At 34.3% G+C, this 20211-nt stretch overlaps 1 protein-coding gene across 4 annotated transcripts; it reads right to left on the bottom strand.

Moving 5' to 3' along the window:
- Positions 1–63: 63 nt before the first annotated feature.
- On the bottom strand, positions 64–7416 carry LOC135611994 (putative methylesterase 14, chloroplastic). 4 transcript variants are annotated; one of them, XM_065107683.1, is made up of 7 exons: positions 7310–7416; positions 6521–7179; positions 5257–5496; positions 5032–5175; positions 4790–4924; positions 2843–3776; positions 64–377 (listed from the first exon to the last, which is right to left on the bottom strand). In XM_065107683.1, exons 2-6 carry the CDS (start codon positions 6776–6778, stop codon positions 3477–3479), a joined length of 1077 nt encoding a protein of 358 aa, XP_064963755.1. In that variant the 5' UTR covers positions 6779–7179; positions 7310–7416; the 3' UTR covers positions 64–377; positions 2843–3476. The 4 variants fall into 4 exon arrangements, with proteins under 4 accessions (XP_064963755.1, XP_064963754.1, XP_064963757.1 ...); XM_065107682.1 differs by having other exon boundaries at positions 2843–2994; positions 3365–3776; positions 6521–7374; XM_065107685.1 differs by having other exon boundaries at positions 7255–7372.
- Between the last annotated feature and the right edge of the window lie 12795 nt (positions 7417–20211).

Here is a 20211-nt window from a genome sequence, read left to right as displayed (position 1 = left end):
CATATCTTGATCAGTTGCAAATGTTTGTCCAGGTTATATGTTCTCCTAAACTGCTTAACAATGTTTGTCCAGGGGTAAAATTTGACATTGGATCGAAAGAATTTAAAATCTTTTAACATGGTTTCGAAAATAATGCTAAGCATAAAGCTCTAAGTTTATTTTTCATAACAACATGAACGCATCCTCTGCATTGTTTGTTGCAAGCTTTATTGAGCATCTGCAAGCTGATGATGAAGCCGACTTCAGTGTCTGTAGGCCCTCGTCGTGGTGACTACTCATGGCAGCTACCGGCGCTGCTAACTAATTCGGCAGGCTTGCAGCTTCATCTTTTTTGCTTTATCGTTTCAAATCGAGTCCCTCAAATCGAGTGGAGAGAGCTTATAAGAAAATAAACACAAAATCAAAAAAAAATTTGTGCCTTTCGAATATAAATTATTTTACAGTAAATTTGAGTCGGCAACAGACTTTTCAAATCGATCAATGCGATAAAAGTAAAAATTTGACAAAAGGTCAAGAAACGAGGGTCTGTACGAAGTGAAACAGATATTTGAACTGATCTATGATCATAGAGAGTTTTCAGTCATTGCATAGACGACGATCAAAATTTGCATGTAGGGCTGAATAACACCTCATGAAGAGACAGCAATTGAAATTAAGAAACACGCGCAATAACAATTAAATATCATAAAGAGTTTAAAAAGAAAAGAAAATTCGGAGTAAGAAAGAGATAGAACCATTTTATAGAAATAAAATTGCACGCCATCATCATGTATTAACGTACAAAAAACCGCCAAGACTCTTTATGAACAATTGATTATAAAAGTAGTAAGAAAGATTGACTGCCATATAAAATAAACTAAGCACGTAGGTTAGAAATATCATCAATTGCTTTAAACCTGTCATTAGACAAGCAACAAAAGTCCCCTGGTCCTTTCATTAGAATTATGTTTATGATCTGAAAAATTGTGTAGACAGATTATATTATGGTATTTTTACCTAACAAGATGGTTTCAAATGCATACCAATCTGGATGATGGACACTATTATGATTGTGTAGAACAAAACTAAATATCCAACAAAATGATTTCGCACCAAATAATCTTGAATAAAGCTCTAAGTTTGTTGATGCCCGATGAAACGAAAAGGGACGGGCCACGTTTAATAAAAATTTAAAAAGGAAAAACAACGGTGAATCCTCATGAAAATAATGGACAATAAAATTCCATAATAAATTCAACAGCTTGATGACGAGTTCAAACAAGATCATCCATAATAAATTCTCGTAATAAAAAATATGATTAAAAAAAGTTAAAATCCTCTAAACATTCTGATCACTCACAGTGAACAACGAGGGAAAAAAAATCACAAGGCATCATGAATTATCGAATTACAGCAGATAAGAATTTGCAACAGGAGAAGTCACCACCAAAGCCTCCAAGAAAACAGACTGGAAGATACACCAAATCCATCATGAAAACAGGCCTACAGATAAACATCCAAGAGAGCATCCAGAAATAATATATCAAGGAGCTGATGTTGTTTAGATTAAAGCCTAATATTGACCAAAATATCACCAGAAAAAAAAAAAATAAAGACGTGGAATCTCGACATGGGGAATCGTGAATGTAACAAGGTCACCACAACCTTCCAACAATTCATGTAAATAGATCAAACCTTTAGAAACCTAAATAAATTCAAGAAACGGAGGAAACACAACCTTTGCCCAATTGGGGATTAAGAGAAAATTGATCATAACAAAATAGTCTAACAAATTAGTGTGAATAGGAGAAAATAGATCAAGACCCTATAAATCAAAAGAAAGAACAAGAAACCAATGTCATGACTACACTATTCACCGACTAGATTCAGTACCACCGAATCAAGGACTTATGTGTGAGAGAAACCGCCAAAGCCTTCAAGCAATCAAAGGAAAATAGATCTAGAGTTCAAAATTCTAGAAATCAAATTGTAGGTTTATGACTAAACCCGTTCGAGAAACCAACCACATCATAACCGCCATCATCAAATTGCAGGTTCACGGACTAAACCCAGCCTCGAATCAAGGAATTCCGAAGGCGAGAAATCGCCAAAATCTTCAAGCAATTCAAGAAAAAACGGATCCAGAGATAAGACTATAAATAAGAAAAAGACAAACCAAGAAACCGACGACACCACTGCTAAGAACCACAACTTGTATCACCGATTTCACGATTCACTGATCAAACCCAATCCTAAATTAAGGAGTTCCGAGCGGGAGAGAACGCCGAGGCTTCGGAAGATACAGATCCAGAGATCAACACCCTAGAATCCAAGGGAAAGCCAAGAAACGAATGACACCACTTCCAAGAAGCACAACCGGTATCATCCGATTCCAAGTTCATCGATCAAACCCCGTCCCATATTAACAATTTCAAAAAACAGAAATCGACAAAGAACGTTCGGTCAATTCATGAAAACATATCTAGAGACCAAGAACCTACAAAACAACACAACGACACCACATCAAAGAACCTACACAAGTACCATTGAACTTATGATTCACCGACCAAGATTAACCAAAGAATCTATATAAAGAGACACGATCTCAATGTGATGGAGCATAAACCCAGTCCCATATTAAGGATTTGCCCACAACAGAAATCGCCAAAGAGCCTTCAAACACTTAAAGAAAATAGATCCAGAGATTAAAAACCTAGAAATCAAATGCAAAGAAAACAACACCACCACGTCGAGAACCCAACACAAATATCATCAAACTTACGTCTCACGACCAAGATTGACCAAAGAATCACCAAAAGAAACATGATCTCAATATGATGGAGCCGAAGATATCAGAAATAACCTTTTGATGGAGCAAAAGAGATCCGGGCGACCGATTGCCACATCCGAAGAGGGACGAAATCGTGGAAATCAGGGTGGGATGAAGCGGAGGCTTCCATCAGGATCAAATTCTTGGATCGGCTGCGATCTCGATCGCCATCCCCATCTCTCACCCTATATATGGAGAAGGAATGTTAGTTACAAGGATCGCCTTCTCTCTCTCTCCCCTCCCTCCTATATATATATATATATATAGAGAGAGAGAGAGAGAGAGAGAGAGAGAGAGGAATGTTAGTTACAATAACAAAAGGTCGACCCGACGGGATGCGACCCGTTGAGGATGATCCGTTTATGTTAACGGGTTGGATTCCGAACAAGGGTACATTCTACGACCTGCTAATTCGATCCAAACCAACCCAATCCACTAATTATACGGGTCGGATCCACATCCACAAGTCCCGTGTCTTAAACGTCGTCTTTACCAACTCCAAGGAAAGTATAACTATGGTTGATAAACTTGTAATTTATGGTGACAGATTAAAACCTTAACATCGACAATGAATGCTGGCTGAACTAAGAATCCTGTGCAAACGTTTGTCATTTCCAGTATGGCTTTTACTCTGTGGTTTCACCTCATCACTTTGTAATGTGCAACCTCATGAAGGATCATTGAGGGCGTTTTCCAAAGGGATCTGCACAATTTCGGTCAAAATCTTGTTCAGTGTCTGTGGCTTTGAGAAGAAGGGGCAGTGGTCGCTGCCTTTGATCTTGTACATGCCATGAGGGGCGTTTTCACGGACCAATCTCTCTTGGACATCGAGCGAGAGAATGCGATCGTCGAGCGTCTGGATGAAGTATCGTCGCACCGTGCCGTAGTTCTCTGTGGTGAGGGAGAGCTTCTCCATGATTGGAGCCAGCGGGATGGGTCTCATTGATACCGTGGCCAAAGCAACATCCTGCAGTAATCATCATGCTAATTAACTTGAAGCCATTAAACTAGAAATGGTGATATTGCTTGTATATATAAATGTCAAACAGTTACAATGAACACTAAATCTCTTCAAAATGTCTTAATATGAAAGCTAGTCTTCTGTCAATCGATATTACTGGATTATGATATGATGATATTGAATTGAGTGTCAACCAGCTTATATATTGCATGACATGCAAGAGTAAGATGACATTTTTAGTTTTACTGTATGAAAAAAGATGAATGCATGAGATAGGAGTCCAGAATTAGGTTGTAGATGTATCTCTTTGTCACAAACACCATTTCCATTATCCACAACCTATGGAAAGACCCCAAGTATATAAGCTTTCAGAAGCTATAACAAGATCCAACACCTAAGAATAAACTTCTTATTCTTCAAACTCATTGGAAAAATAACATTATTATAGAATCTCTAGATGTTCTTATGATTATATAAGCTTCTTTGATGAAGCACATCTATGCAGAAGGGATACAGATAAGCTAACTCAATGTTTGATACTAATCTGAGGTTTCATATATTGGCTACCTCTTGGATGTAGTCCTCTATTTCACATCCACAAACGGATAGGTGAAATAATGTATCTTTCGAGTGTCAACAACACTTAGGAAGATGGAAAACTATTCACTTGAATTTGAAGCCTTTGAAGGTCATATGTAATTATTTAAATTGATCTAATCTAAGCTAAAAGTGATCAGACACAATATTTTTATTTTTCACAAAAAGTAAGTGATGAATGTGGGATTCGAACACCTTGTAATCAACTGTTAAAGTCTTTACCAACTAAATTACTTAGCACACACAAAGTTAATGAAAAAAAATAAAAAAAAATCAATGAGTATGAATAGCAACATGACCATTTGGATACCTTGGCTTTCAAATAAAATATTCTGAAACATTGCAGAGAGATAGAATCTAAAAGCAAAGGTATTACCAACATTAAGGGGAATAATTTTTCAAGTGTGAGCATCAATTCTGACCTTTGGTGGACTCTGGTTGAAATATAGTGCCCTGATTTGTTGTTTGTCAAACATGATGCTGGTAGGAGGTTTATCTCTTCCATTTCCATACACTAGAAATTGTGACTCTTGCAAAAAAAGATCCGCAGATGCTAGCTGTCGAACATGCCAAACAAAGTATCTCAAGTGTGACTTAGAAAAATATGCTCCAAAATGCATACATCCATCATATTCATTTTTTGCAAACTTCTACAAGTATGTACTTCCTCCGAAAATACATCGAAAGGTTTCTGCCCATTCAATACCATTGTGGCACACACATATACTGCTTTTGATACCTTTCTTGGATAGCTTTCTAGAGCATATGAAACAATCGCACCTCCACAACTATGACCAACCAAAATAACCTGCACAAACGTACATGGCGAACTATCAATTCTCACATTCAAAAAACACACAGACAAATGTATTCCATGCCAACTTTTCACCTTCTCATCGTCTGGAAGGCTTTGAAGGCAAGTGATGAGGGGCCTTGCATAATCCTCTAAGGATGTGATGCTATTGATATCTGTTTGATCTATGCCAGAACCTGTGAGATCTAAAGCAACAGGAAGTAGTCCTGATTCCTCCAAAAGAGACATGGTCTTGTACCAACACCATGCCCCAAATCCTTCTCCATGTACTAGAATAATTTTCCTTGTTTCAAGATTCTCTAGAAAAGCAGGAGGCTGAAAGTATAGTTAATAAAAAAAGTATAAAAAAAATTATATTTATCACTTTCATCACATTTTGACATGTATTTGACAAGAGGGGGAGGCATCAAGCAGCAACCATGTAAGAGAGTCTATAATGACTCAAAAGCAAAAGAAGCATCTCTTATATTCAGCAATTCAAAGAAAAATGCATTTTCCAGCTTGCTTAAGCTGATATTGGAAGAAGCATAAAGGATAAGTAAAGAGGTGGAATACCATTTTATGTTTTTTAGATTGATGCAGCAATTTCATCTTGAAAGGTTAAGACCTTTAGATTCCTAGTAGTGTAAGAGCAGAGTTATAGATCAGTGATAGTATCTCGATAACCATTAGTGTGTACCATGACCAAGAGAGGAAGGGTCTGCCTTTGGTAAGTATAAGCCAATGATTTAACTAGTGTATTATTCATCACATACGACAGGTAATAGGCTGAGATTTAAGAGCACTACTTCACTTGTAGTCAACTTTAACCAAGGAGTCGGTAACCGCATCAAAAAAGTTTCCTATGTTGTCATTAATGAGTTTGGTCAAATTTAATAAATGTACCGATTCAATGGTGAATTTCACTTTGAGCATCAAAACATAGAAAGATATCAACATGTACTCACAAAGTTGGGATTAGGTCATCAAGAGATTAATGTTCAATTATGAGTTAAAAACTAGTTACAACTTCACAAAAACATAGTCAATTTTAGTGATAATACAGTCTTTTATGCTTCAAAATGCATCCATCTGTTTTTAGTGATGATACAGTCATCACTAAAATTTTGTGTGATGCTCTCAGGTATTTTTTTTGTGATATTATTCAGATGGGAAAGGTTAGCAATTCACTCTATACTTCTTAATTGAGGTTCAAAATCATGCACACATGCAATACTAAAATCAAATTCTACTTCTCCAACTATTGCTAAGAACACAGCGGCAAAAAAAATCCTACTACTTTTAAATTGACATAAAAATCTGGGGAAAAAAAAACGAGAAAGATGCAGTGTAGGATTACCAGCTTTCCATTTGTGACAGAATCAGGAAGGTCCCTTCTTCGAGAACTCGTGGAACCAATCCTGCGAGACATCGATCCATCGAAGCGTTGAGACAACTGGTGGTGGTGAATTGCCATCGCTAGGGCCTGGTGGTGCAATAGCTCCTCCTCGGATGACGCCGTCTTCCTCTGTGATCTCGAGTACGAACCCCTTCTGCTACGAGACCCGATGCCGCCTCTGAGGTCTTTCTTTGGCAAGCAAGCCAATCCATTCCCCATGTTCTCGTTTCCCCCAATTACAACGACTATTAGCCAAGAATTAGGATGTGTTGACCGATGAGAACAAATCGAAATAGGAATTGCTAGGTCAAAGAAGCGAGATTGGTGTCTCGGTTCCGAAGAAGGAAAGCATAAACAACACGGAATTCCACGAAAAAACGATGATATGTAACCAAAAATATTCGATCTCGATGCTATCCTCACAAGGAATCCTTCAAGAACCTGCCACAAATAGCAAAAAACAAGAACAAATCTTCAAAAAATAGAAGAAAATACTCCAAAATTTTCCACCAAATCCCGTCGAGAAAGCGGGCGGAGGAGTCTTTCGGGATGCGAGCCGAGTTCGCCCATCTTCTCCTTTCTCCGGCGCTCGGCTGGTGTGCTCTTGTAGGGCTGGTCATCTGCATCAAGCTCCGATATTTAATGGCGTTATGGAGCCATCATCGACTAAAGAATTGGATAATTTGGATTGCTACAAGCTGGAAATGATGGGATGATGACAAGCTCGAGGAATCTGCCATGGCGCCAAACCTGCTTCTTGAAGGGGATTTGTCCCGTAGCAAAGTATGAGGCAACAGACGGATTGGCTTCCGCCCGCGATTTGGTCGTTCGCTGGAGTGGCTTTCCACGCAATTTTCTTAAATGATGAAATTATATTTATATTTATTCCTTTGAATTTATATATAGCATATCAAAAATAAAAAACTAATAAAATCTTTTATCACATTTTTATAATATTTATAGTATTTTATTTATATCTTAAAAATATTATAAATGATATTGAAAAAAACTGTATGTGATATTATATCATGCTTTTTTATTGTCATTGCTCATTGAGCATTATAATACTATATTTTTAGGTTTATAGGTAGTTTGATTGAGATTAGGAGTCCATTTAGATCATTTATAATGTTTTTGAGTAAATTTTATAGTATTTTTATTATGATAGTCAAAAACACTATATAACAAACAAAAGCATTGTAAAAAGCGAAAAAAAATTGAGGGATAATTTAAGTATTTTTTTAAATTAAGGATATTTATTTTTTAAAAAAAATAAAATAAAATTATCAATTAAGAAAAACCTACAATATATATATTTTCTAGAAAATTGCCCAAAACTTTATGTCTAAAACACTAGCATAATAGTGATATATGTGATTCATAATAGTGATATATAAGTCTTAAATTTGACTTGTTCTATTTCCATACACAAAAATTATTACTTGAGCTCTTACAAGGCCTCAATTTGAGCTGTTCACTTCCCATACCAACCCATAAAAAAGAGGGAATAGAAAGTTGAAGAGCATCAAACTCTACCGGATAGGCAGCATTCAACTTACATGGAAGATGTGGAGTATAAGGAGGATTTGGACAGCTTGGCTCTCTCCACCTGAAGCCATGTCTGGGGAGTAAGGGCATGAAGTTGTCCCTCTTGGCAGGAATCCGAGAGGAAGAGATTCCTCATGGTGCATAAAAGAGAGGAAGCCTCCCAAATCTCCACACTAGCCAAATAATATTTCCCCGGAAGACTAAAAAAAACAACTAGGAAAGAAGAGAAATCAAAACAAATTGGGTAAAGGAAACATCTTTATGCCACAATCCACGAAACGGGACCCTAACACACACACACTATATAGAAAATGCAACATTCCATTACACGAAGAAAACTCTTTCAACTGAACCCAGAAGAAGAACAACTCAAAAGCATGCTCAAAGTTTTCTTTGTAATCCTTCGAGGATAGTTGGATTTTGAAGCCTGATATTAAAGGATAACTATCAATCAGATCAACTTATTGCTGCTTAATGGACTGACATAAATTGACTAGGTCTATGCACATTTACAAGGACCAGTGGGGGATTTCCATAATCCTGTGGATCCATGCTTTTTGGTGACGACTTTTATCAAACAGATGTCAACAAGAGAGAGAGCCTTAATTATCTTAGAATGACTCTTATTTGTGTAAGGAAAAGAGATACCCATGCGATGGATCAAATTTCTAATGAACACATCTTATTGGCCGCTGATAAGGATAGAGGATAAGAAGTTGGAGTCAACATTTAGCGTGTCCTACTCACCGTTTGGCAATGCTACAAAGGTTGAAAGACATGGCTTGGATTGGTTCATCTCGTCCTATATAATGCACATTATTCTAGGATTTAAAGCTTCTACTTTATAGTTAAAACTTGTCAACTTCCATCAAACTTGCTAAACATGAGTCAAGAAAACTTGTCAACTTCTACTTTATAGTTAAAAAAATTTTAGTAGGACTGTGTTAGGTGCATCTTTAGATCTAAATTAACTTATGTAGAGCAGAATCTAACTAACATGCAAAACTTGTCAAGCCATATGGTACACCAAATCTGCCAAACAAGATTGCATCATCTAATCGTATATTGTATTATATTATCCTTGTTGAAAAGAGATCTTAAAAGTAAAATCCACCTAGTAATGCAGAAACAAGAAAGAAATAACATCGGAAGTTTACCAATAAGACTTGGTCTTTTTATCACACATTTATTTTGTTGGTTTCATTTTGACTCAATTATTTTATAACTGTTTTAACATTTTTTTTATGGAATGATTGATTTAGTTATATAGTTTTTTTTACTGTTTTATTTCCTTGTGATTATTATTATTTTTTCAAAAAATGGTTATAAATTTGATTTCTTTTAACAAAACGAAAGAAAAAATATTGCATTAAATTGGCATTCAAGATGCCAAATAATAATACATTATAGTTGGAGTCCTAATAGTTCAAAATGCCAAAGTGTCTTCACGTTTGTTCAAAAATTTGATAGCTTTAAATAATCAACCCATAAATTATAATATCCAATCCTAGTTGTCATTCTAAGAGAACTCAAAGATTCCAATGACCCTTTCCAAAAGCTCAGATACTATCTCGTATTCCATTATATCATACACATTTATAAAGATTGACCATTTATCGAGGAATATACGTAAACCAATTACTATGTAAGGATGGATAGAACCCTTTTAGCAATTACTATGTAACTAACACGATAAAATCTCTAATACCTAAGCCTGTATAAGATTTGGGTCTAGTGCTGCACTCCCAAGCTTTATTAATACCGTTGATAAATTTGATATGTTGACTATTATGGTTTTGGTTTTGAAACGAATGAAAATTTCTAAGCTACTTTTATTCCAATTTATTTAAAATTTTGTTGCTAGGAGTTGAAACAGACGTTTTTTTATAAAATGGATGGGGTGATGGTCAGAAAGCAGATATGAAGGGTCAATGATAAAGGCTGTTTGGTCTAAAAGAGTATCAACAACATCATGACAGAGAGAATCCAAAAATGTTGCCCTTCAGCAGCATGGTGGGATTCACCTCTCTTTGCCTGCACACCATCCTCCTCCCACTCAGTTTCTTTTCTCCACCTTTTAATGTCTCATTCTGTGTGCATGAACTGAGGGTTGTTTCATGGCAGCTTTCCCTCTTTCACTTCTATCACTCAGTGACCACAATGTCACAGACAAGATTCCTCCCCATGCAGCTGTGAACATGGTGAGAGCAGCCTGGTCAGCATTGACCATTTGGTTCGGATGATTGGCCACGGTATCACATCAAGTTACGGTAACAGAACGATTTTGACTTCTATTGTGTGTACAAAAGATGAGATACCAAGTATGAAGATCTCTTTGGGTATTAGGAATCTAATATTTGTTAGATTCTTTCTCTCATGAGTGCAAAAAGAAACTCTTACGCCCTATAGGGAAAACCAAGAGTCTCCCTTTCCTTCTTATCTATCCTAAAATTGCTATTGGAATTCTTTTATTGCATTTTTTAATAGATATTCTTTTGAGAGATGCAAAAAAGAGAAAAATACTTTCTTCCCACAAACTTTCAACAACTCAGATCAACAGGGGATGACATGGTAAAATCTTGAATCATCTCTTTAACAAAGTCAAGACAGTTTAATCGTAATATCTTTTACAAAAATATTCTTCGAATATAAAAAATACTCTCATGATCGATTCACTCCATAATCAAGCTCTGGCTATAGACAAACATTCCTCCTATTATTGATATTCTCATTGTTTACATGTTTTTCTAGTGATACCAAGTTGCTATTTCTTCTAAATATGCAACTATTGTATGAAGCAACTCCAAGACCCAAATGGGTGTGTTGTATGGTATAGAATAATTCAGATCGAGTTTCGATCTAGTTGCATTTTATTTCATGAAGCGAGAAGCATCTGATCAAGATGATTGTGGATGATTGGTGGTTGAAAGGATCTGAGACAATTTTGGGTCACAAAAAAATGAACTAATTAATTTAGGGAAAGATTAAGGTCTTACTGGATCCTAGTGACCAATAGTTGAAGTTCGATAAAAACCAATTGTTTGAGGAGCCAACGATAAAATGGTTTCTAGATGTTTCCAGAGGAGCAAAGCAGAAACAGCACACAGGCCCAAAAACAGAATTTATAATCAATTCAAAAGCTGTGTTGCCTTAAACTATGACGAGATATGGAGTATATGCACTATTCTCTCATCTTTTTTGTACTTCTTCAACCTCACATTTTGTTAATTTTGTGATCGATCATGTCCCTTTATTAGACCAATGGATCAACTTATCGGATCATAATTTTTTAAAATATTTTAAAGTATAACAACACAAAATTATTTGTCTTGTTAAAATTGCTTTAAAAACTTATAAAATTGAAAACCAAATAAAACAAAAGTCTTAGAAACTAAGAACACATTAAAAAGATATCAACCGTAACAATTAAATGTTAGAATATCAGAAATCAAGTAATACAGGAATATATATATATATATATATATATATATATATATATATATAGAGAGAGAGAGAGAGAGAGAGAGAGAGAGAGAGAGAGAGAGAAAGAGAGAGAGGGAGATGGTGCGATAAAAGATGAGAAAGAAGGTGATCGGAGGGGAAGAGACGGATCACAGTTAAATAAAAAGGGGTGCAAAAAGGAAGACAATGGGACTCATTACATGAGTACTTGTACGATCAATCTACCTGAATATCGTTAACAACAGATAATAAAACAATGAGATAGCGGTTTCTTCTATCATTTTGAAAAGATTACAAAGCCAAGTTGATCCAATTAGTTAGAAAACAATATATACATTCACTGCACATACACATGTACATATATAAATTATACAAATAATATTATAAAATTATTTTATAATAAAATAAATATAAGAACATTGGTCAAATAGGCAACAACAAGAAATTAGACATGTTGAAGGAAACAAAGAATTATATATATATATATATATATATATATATATATATATATATATATATATATATATATATATATATATATAATAGCAAATTTTCATTCTTACAATAAACAATTAAAGAAACTTTGGTAAAAACATAAAAATTTAAAAATTTATAGATCAAGCTGATCAAGAGTCCAATTCTTGATTCTTAGAGAACCAACCAACCAATTAGGCCTAAATTTTATAATTATGAATTTGATATGTTTATAAATGATGATGATTTAATAAGTAAATTGATTCGGTCAAAAGTAATTTTTTCAGTCCGGCCACGCAATCCCTATGATTTTTAAACTAACATTGTTACATGTTTTTTATCACTATTTCAGCATGAAAAAACTCCTACACAAAACATGTTGATGGTGAACATAAGGTAAACAATAGTTACCAAGGATTTTTTCAGCAAAATCCACAAAACAAAAAAGTTTTAAACCGACAAGTAAATAATAATACTCGCACCAAACTTTTCAAAAAGTTGTCATCACAACATTCAATAGTAGATATCAATCAGGCATGAAATGGGTGAAGGTAAAAGAAAGAACAATTAAACAATTAGAAATGGGAGGCTCGGATTAATCTTGTCAACTGTAAAAAGAAAGGTCAGCCATTCAGTGCTCTTTGTTGCCCAAATCCTATAATAAGTGGTATGCATGGCTGCAGCGGTATCTTTCTAGCGATTTGCATGGCATCATCAAATAAAAGTCTTGTATAAAAATCTACAACACATTAGAACACCCTTGTTGATGATCCTTCACTTTGAGAACATCTAGGGTTCCTCAAATAATATGATATCTCACACCAAGTAAATCTTTAACCCTTTCCTCCTCTTACTAAGTTCTTGTAAATTATAGCCAATACCAGATATACAAGTAGTGATTTCAAATCCAAAGGTTCATCTATGAGAATTTTAAAGTTTGGTTTTTTTGGGGTGATAGTGGAAAAGTTAACAAATAAGGTAATTGATTTCCAAGAATTAAGTCACATACTGTACATTCTTATTTTAGGGAGATAATTACATATTATCCCTGTAGTTAATTAATATTCTAATTCTTATATTTAAAAAAATAATATTAGAATCCTTATACTTTTAAAAATGAAACATTTAACTTTAATTCTCCTCACATCATTAATTTCATCGTGAATGGAAAGGGTAAAAAAATAATTTCATATAAACTTCCCTCCCCTACAAACAACAGACCAACGACGATGTGCAAGATCAAGCCGATGCTCATATCTCTTCTAGAACGCTATCCTTGCACATCTCTTATTGTGTTGCAGATGACAAACCAATGACAACATGAGGCCGATACTTGGATCTCCTCTAGAATGCTAGCCTTGAGCGCTTATGCTACGGATGACCAACAATCGATGGTGCATGAGACTAATGCTTGGATCTCCTCTAGAATGCCACTCTCGTGCGCCACCAACACCACCATTGGTCTGCCATCCACAACACAACCAGAAGCACGCGAGAGTGACATTCCGAAGGAGATCCGAGCATCGACCTCATACGCCACCGACATCGTCGTTAATTTGTCGTCTGCTACACAGCCGAAGGCACACGAGGGTAGCATTTCAAAGGAGATCCAAGCATTAGACTCTCATGCCACCAACGTCGTCGACCTCACGCCCCACCGATGCCACTGGTGTCCGTAGGGAGCAAAGCTTAAATGAAATTTCCCTTTTACCCTTTCCATTCACAACAAAATTAACGACATAAGGAGAATTAAGGTTTAAATATTTTACTTTCATAAGTAAAACATTATCCATGACAAATCTAAGACTCTCCACACCGCCTTCCCTCTTGCATCTTATATGTCAGTAAGCCATATGACAATATATTTATTTTAAAGGAGGAAATCCTAATTTGTATAAATTAATTCTCTAAATAAGTTACAAAAACAACCACAAACATAAGTTATCAAATAACATTTCATCCAAATAACATTTCATTCAATACTATAGTCAATGCGTAACTTCTATATAAGGCCAAATCAATATCAAAATATAGCACACAACAAACTCCATACTAAGTTCTAACGGTATTAGGGTAGCACAAAAATTCTCACCGAGAAATTGACGAGCCCGACTAATATCAAACATGTGCACATAATATGACCTCTATTGTCACACAATATGCCCAGACATCATTTCAACAAAATGCACAAAATAATATTTCTTGAGATCCTAAGGCGATCAAACATCTTGACCAAAACCATTATATAGCAACCACATGATATCGATGATAAGAGGTGCGTTTAATATGAGATTACTTTTGTAGTAATAATAAATGTAATACACGATCTAGCTTAACACACCTGCACAATCATATGAGGGAGTGGAATTTAACAACTGAATGTAAACCCAAACAATAAATTCGGTGAATCATTTTCCTAACTTTCATCACTACACATTCAGTCACGAAGAACTCAAAGCATATCAATTTCCATTATCCTATTATGGAAGAGACAAATGCATGTAAAAGGGAATAGCGGTGGAATATCCAAATTAAACATGTATGTGTTCAAAACAATCCCTAATGTAACATAATTGAATATGATCATTCAAAGAAAAACACTTACTAGAGAACATCAATGTTGCTAAAACCAATGCAACCATCCACGTTTTCAGATCAACTAAATAAGAATCCTAAAAGGGAAGGAAAAAACAAGATAATGATATGTTGTTTGCAGCAGACAATGATCGTTTTACATAATCCAAATCCCTACTACCTGAACAAACATAAGTGCAAACAGTACAAGGAATCATTTGTTGTATGGGGCATATCATACAAGCTCTGAATAAACAAGTACAACCAGTAGCACAATGGCAAACAAAAGAAACAAAATATCTAAAATAGCAATAACAATCCCAACAACAACATGCGCTCTCCAGTAAATGCCTCTTTGCTTCAAACAATATTGATGTACTAAACATGATTTTTAAGTAAAAATGTCATTTCGGTTGAAAAATAATTTTTCTGTAATGTCTACATCAAAACAATTCTCAGAAAAATTAACACCACTTAAGCAAACATACCATGAGTACATTTAAAATAATTGAACCAAGAAAAGAGAAAAAAGGAGAAACATGTATAGTAACCCTTGATCAGGCATGAAATGATTTTAAACATTTAAATAGTAAAAATAATTAAAAGATCCTTTACAAAATATGAAATAGGAGGCTCAGAATCATCTTTTGTCAATCACAAGAACAGACCATAGATCTTGCCTCTTCTTGCCCAAATCCCATCCTAAGAGATAGACATGGCTGCAGTGGTTGCCATGAAGGCCATCCAAACTGCCTCGCCATCATCCTATTAAGATTGGAAAACCGAGCATTGAAAAAAACCATAAAGCCTTTATGCTTCATACTAATGCATAAGAATCTGTGACTTGCCAACACCATGGAGAAACAATCTTGTGTTTAAAAGCCCAAATGGTGATTGGTCAAATCCATCATTGACTTTTATTTATCATCATAGCCTCTTCGTAATTCAAAAGCAAGATACCGAGAAGCAAAGATGAAAACAATACAGTGAAATTTACAAAAAAAATATATAAATCATTAAAGCTATGAAAGAATAAAAAGAACAAAGTTGGAAGAAAAGAAGCAATCCTCTTGAATGTATTATTTCTTTCCCCACACCAAAACAAGCTCCGTATCCCCTAAATACCTCAGTTAAATAAGAACCCTAATTGAGAATAAAAAACTAAGAACTATTTGTTGTTTGCATCAGACAATGATCATTTATGATCATTTTACACCATCCAACTTAATCAATGCTTAACCAACGCAGGGGCAACAATGTCATCAACACAATTGCAACCCCTATTACCTGAACAAGCATTTGCACAAACGGTACACAGAATCATATGCATTATAGGACATATGATTTAAGCCCCGAATAACAAACAAGTACAAATAATAGCATGACAACAAACATAAGAAACAATGTATATTACATGACAAGAACAGCCCCAATAACCACATGCGCACACCCCTAGATGCTTCATTGCTTCAAACAATAACAATTTACCTGAACATGAAAGTGTTTTGCAAGCATAAATCCATGACAATGTGAGCAAAAAGGATTTGTTCATTTAAAAAAGAAAATCTTCTAAGTTTCTAACCCCAAATTGTACCCATACAAAGTTCCCAGCAAATACAGTTTGTTTGTTTGTTTGTTGTAGCAAAACTCAAAGACTTTCTTTAACTGGACCAATTATCATATTTTCATATTTTTTTCCTCAATTGAATTTTAACATCTTGATAATAATTCTTAAAAGTACTAAAATTAACATAATGTTGAAGATAACATGTAAACTTCTCGTAGAAGCTTAAAGTGATCCAAATCTCATATGAACAAAAAAAAAAAATTAAAACAAAATTATGAAAGCACACAAAACTTGTAAATATTAAAAAATGTCATTTTGGTTGAAAAATAATTTTTCTGTAATGTCTACGTCAAAACAATTCTCAGAATAATTAACACCACTTAAGCAAATATACCATTAGTACATTTAAAATAATTGAACCAAGAAAAGAGAAAAAAGGAGAAACATGTACAGTAACCCTTGATCAGGCATGAAATAATTTTAAACATTTAAATAGTAAAAATAAACAAACGTTCCCTTATAAAATAAGAAATAGGAGGCTCAGATTCATCTTTTGTCAATCACAAGAACAGACCATAGGTCTTCCCTTTTCTTGCCCAAATCCCATTCTAAGAGATAGACATGGCTACAGTGGTTGCCATTAGGCATCCAAACTGCCTCATCATCATCCTATTAAGATTGGAAAACCGAGCATTGAAAGAGACCATAAAGCCTTTATGCTTTATACTAATGCATAAGAATCTGTGACTTGCCAACACCATGGAGAAACAATCTTGTGTTTAAAAGCCCAAATGGTGATTGGTCAAATCCATCATTGACTTTTATTTATCATCATAGCCTCTTCATAATTCAAAAGCAAGATACTTAGAAGCAAAGATGAAAACAATACAGTGAAATTTACAAATAAAAAATATAAATCATCAAAGCTATGAAAGGATAAAAAGAAAAAGGTCGGAAGAAAAGAAGCAATCCTCTTGAATGTATTATTTTTTTCCCCACACAAAAACAAGCTCCATATCCCCTAAATACCTCAGTTAAATAAGAACCCTAATTGAGAATAAAAAACTAAGAACTATTTGTTGTTTGCATCAGACAATGATCATTTATGATCATTTTACATCATCTAGCTTAATCAATGCTTAACAAATGCAGTGGCAACAATGTCATCAACATAATTGCAACCCCTATTACCTGAACAAGCATTTGCCCAAACAGTACAAAGAATCATATGCATTATGGGGCATAGGATTTAAGCCCTGAATAACAAACAAGTACAAACAATAGCACGACAACAAACATAGGAAACAATGTATCTGACAAGGTAAGAACAACCCCAATAACCACATGCGCACTCCCCTAGATGCTTCATTACTTCAAACAATAACGATTTGCCTGGACACGAAAGTATTTTGCAAGCATAAATCCATGACAATGTGAGCAAAAAGGATCTGTTTATTTAAAAAAGAAAACCTTCTAAGTTTCTAACCCCAAATTATACCCATACAAAGTTCCCAACAGATACAGTAGTTTGTTGTAGAAAAACTCAAAGACTTCCTTTAACTAGACCAATTATCACATTGCATATTTTTTTCCTCAATTGATTTTTAACATCCTGATATAAATTCTTAAAAGTACTAAAATTAACATAATGTTGAAGATAACATGTAAACTTCTCATAGAAGCTTAAAGTGATATAAATCTCATATGAACAAAAAAAACACTTGAAACAAAAATATGAAAGCACACCAAACTTGTAAATATTTAAAAATGTTATTTAGGTTGAAAAATAATTTTTCTATAATGTCTACATCAAAACAATTCTCAGAAAAATTAACTCCACTTAAGCAAATATACCATGAGTACATTTAAAATAATTGAACCAAGAAAAGAGAAAAAAAAAGGAGAAACAAGTATAGTAACCCTTGATCAAGCATGAAATAATTTTAAACATTTAAATAGTAAAAATAATCAAAAGACCCTTTACAAAATATGAAATAGGAGGCTCATATTCATCTTTTTTCAATCACAAAATAGACCATAGGTCTTGCTTCTTCTTGCCCAAATCTCATCCTAAGAGATAGAAATAGCTGCAGTGGTTGCCATGAAGGCCATCCAAACTGCCTCGCCATCATCCTATTAAGATTGAAAAACCGAGCATTGAAAAAGACCATAAAGCCTTTATGCTTCATACTAATGCATAAGAATCTGTGACTTGCCAACACCATGGAGAAACAATCTTGTGTTTAAAAGCCCAAATGGTGATTGGTCAAATCCATCATTGACTTTTATTTATCATCATAGCCTCTTTGTAATTCAAAAGCAAAATACTGAGAAGCAAAGATGAAAACAATAGAGTGAAATTTACAAAAAAAATATATAAATCATCAAAGCTATGAAAGGATAAAAAGAAAAAGGTTGGAAGAAAAGAAGCAATCCTCTTTAATGTATTATTTCTTTCCCCACACCAAAATAAGCTCCGTATCCCCTAAATACCTCAGTTAAATAAGAACCCTAATTGAGAATAAAAAACTAAGAACTATTTGTTGTTTGCATCAGACAATGATCATTTATGATCATTTTACATCATCTAGCTTCATCAATGCTTAACCAATGCAGTGGCGATAATGTCATCAACACAATTGCAACCACTATTACCTGAACAAGCATTTGCAAAAACGGTACAAAGAATTATATGCATTATTGAGCATAGGATTTAAGCCCTGAATAACAAACAAGTACAAACAATAGCACGACAACAAACATAGGAAACAATGTATCTGGCATGGCAAGAACAGCCCCAATAACCACATGTGCACTCCCCTAGATGCTTCATTGCTTCAAACAATAACGATTTGCCAGGACATGAAAGTGTTTTGCAAGCATAAATCCATGACAATGTGAGCAAAAAGGATCTGTTCATTTAAAAAAGAAAACCTTCTAAGTTTCTAATCCCAAATTGTACCCATACAAAGTTCCCACCAAATACAGTTTGTTGTAGAAAAACTCAAAAACTTTTTTTAACTAGACCAATTATCACATTGCACATTTTTTTCCTCAATTGATTTTTAACATCCTGATAATAATTCTTAAAAGTACTAAAATTAACATAATATTGAAGATAACATGTAAACTTCTCATAGAAGCTTAAAGTGATCTAAACCTCATATGAACAAAAAAAAAACTTTGAAACAAAATTATGAAAGCACACCAAACTTGTAAATATTTAAAAATGTCATTTTGGTTGAAAAATAATTTTTCTGTAATGTCTACATCAAAACAATTCTCAGAAAAATTAACTCCACTTAAGCAAATATACCATGAGTACATTTAAAATAATTGAACCAAGAAAAGAGAGAAAAAAAAAAGGAGAAACATGTATAGTAACCCTTGATCAGGCATGAAATAATTTTAAACATTTAAATAGTAAAAATAATCAAAAGACCCTTTACAAAATATGAAATAGGAGGCTCAGATTCATCTTTTTTCAATCACAAAACAGACCATAGGTCTTGCCTCTTCTTACCCAAATCCCATCCTAAGAGATAGAAATGACTGCAGTGGTTGCCATGAAGGCCATCCAAACTGCCTCCCCATCATCCTATTAAGATTGGAAAACCGAGCATTGAAAGAGACCGTAAAGCCTTTATGCTTCATACTAATACATAAGAATATGTGACTTGCCAACACCATGGAGAAACAATCTTGTGTTTAAAAGCCCAAATGGTGATCGGTCAAATCCATTATTGACTTTTATTTATTATCATAGCCTCTTTTTAATTCAAAAGCAAGATACCGAGAAGCAAAGATGAAAACAATAGAGTGAAATTTACAAAAAAAATATATAAATCATCAAAGCTATGAAAGGATAAAAAGAAAAAGGTCGGAAGAAAAGAAGCAATCCTCTTGAATGTATTATTTCTTTCCCCACACCAAAACAAGCTCCGTATCCCCTAAATACCTCAGTTAAATAAAAACCCTAATTGAGAATAAAAAACTAAAAACTATTTGTTGTTTGCATCAGACAATG

Source organism: Musa acuminata, chromosome BXJ2-5 (assembly GCF_036884655.1).
Source record: "Musa acuminata AAA Group cultivar baxijiao chromosome BXJ2-5, Cavendish_Baxijiao_AAA, whole genome shotgun sequence".
In the NCBI taxonomy this organism is placed as follows: domain Eukaryota; kingdom Viridiplantae; phylum Streptophyta; class Magnoliopsida; order Zingiberales; family Musaceae; genus Musa; species Musa acuminata.
The sequence above is the reverse complement of the archived record's forward strand: the minus strand, read 5'-3'. Positions and strand labels throughout refer to the sequence as shown.

Coding starts and splice junctions, on each gene's coding strand:
- LOC135611994 (XM_065107683.1), bottom strand. CDS start 6,778: ATGGGGAATGGATTGGCTTGCTTGCCAAAGAAAGACCTCAGAGGCGGC. Junction 5,497..6,520: donor CTGTCACAAATGGAAAGCTG/GTAATCCTACAC, acceptor CTATACTTTCAG/CCTCCTGCTTTTCTAGAGAA. Junction 5,176..5,256: donor GCCTTCCAGACGATGAGAAG/GTGAAAAGTTGG, acceptor ACGTTTGTGCAG/GTTATTTTGGTTGGTCATAG.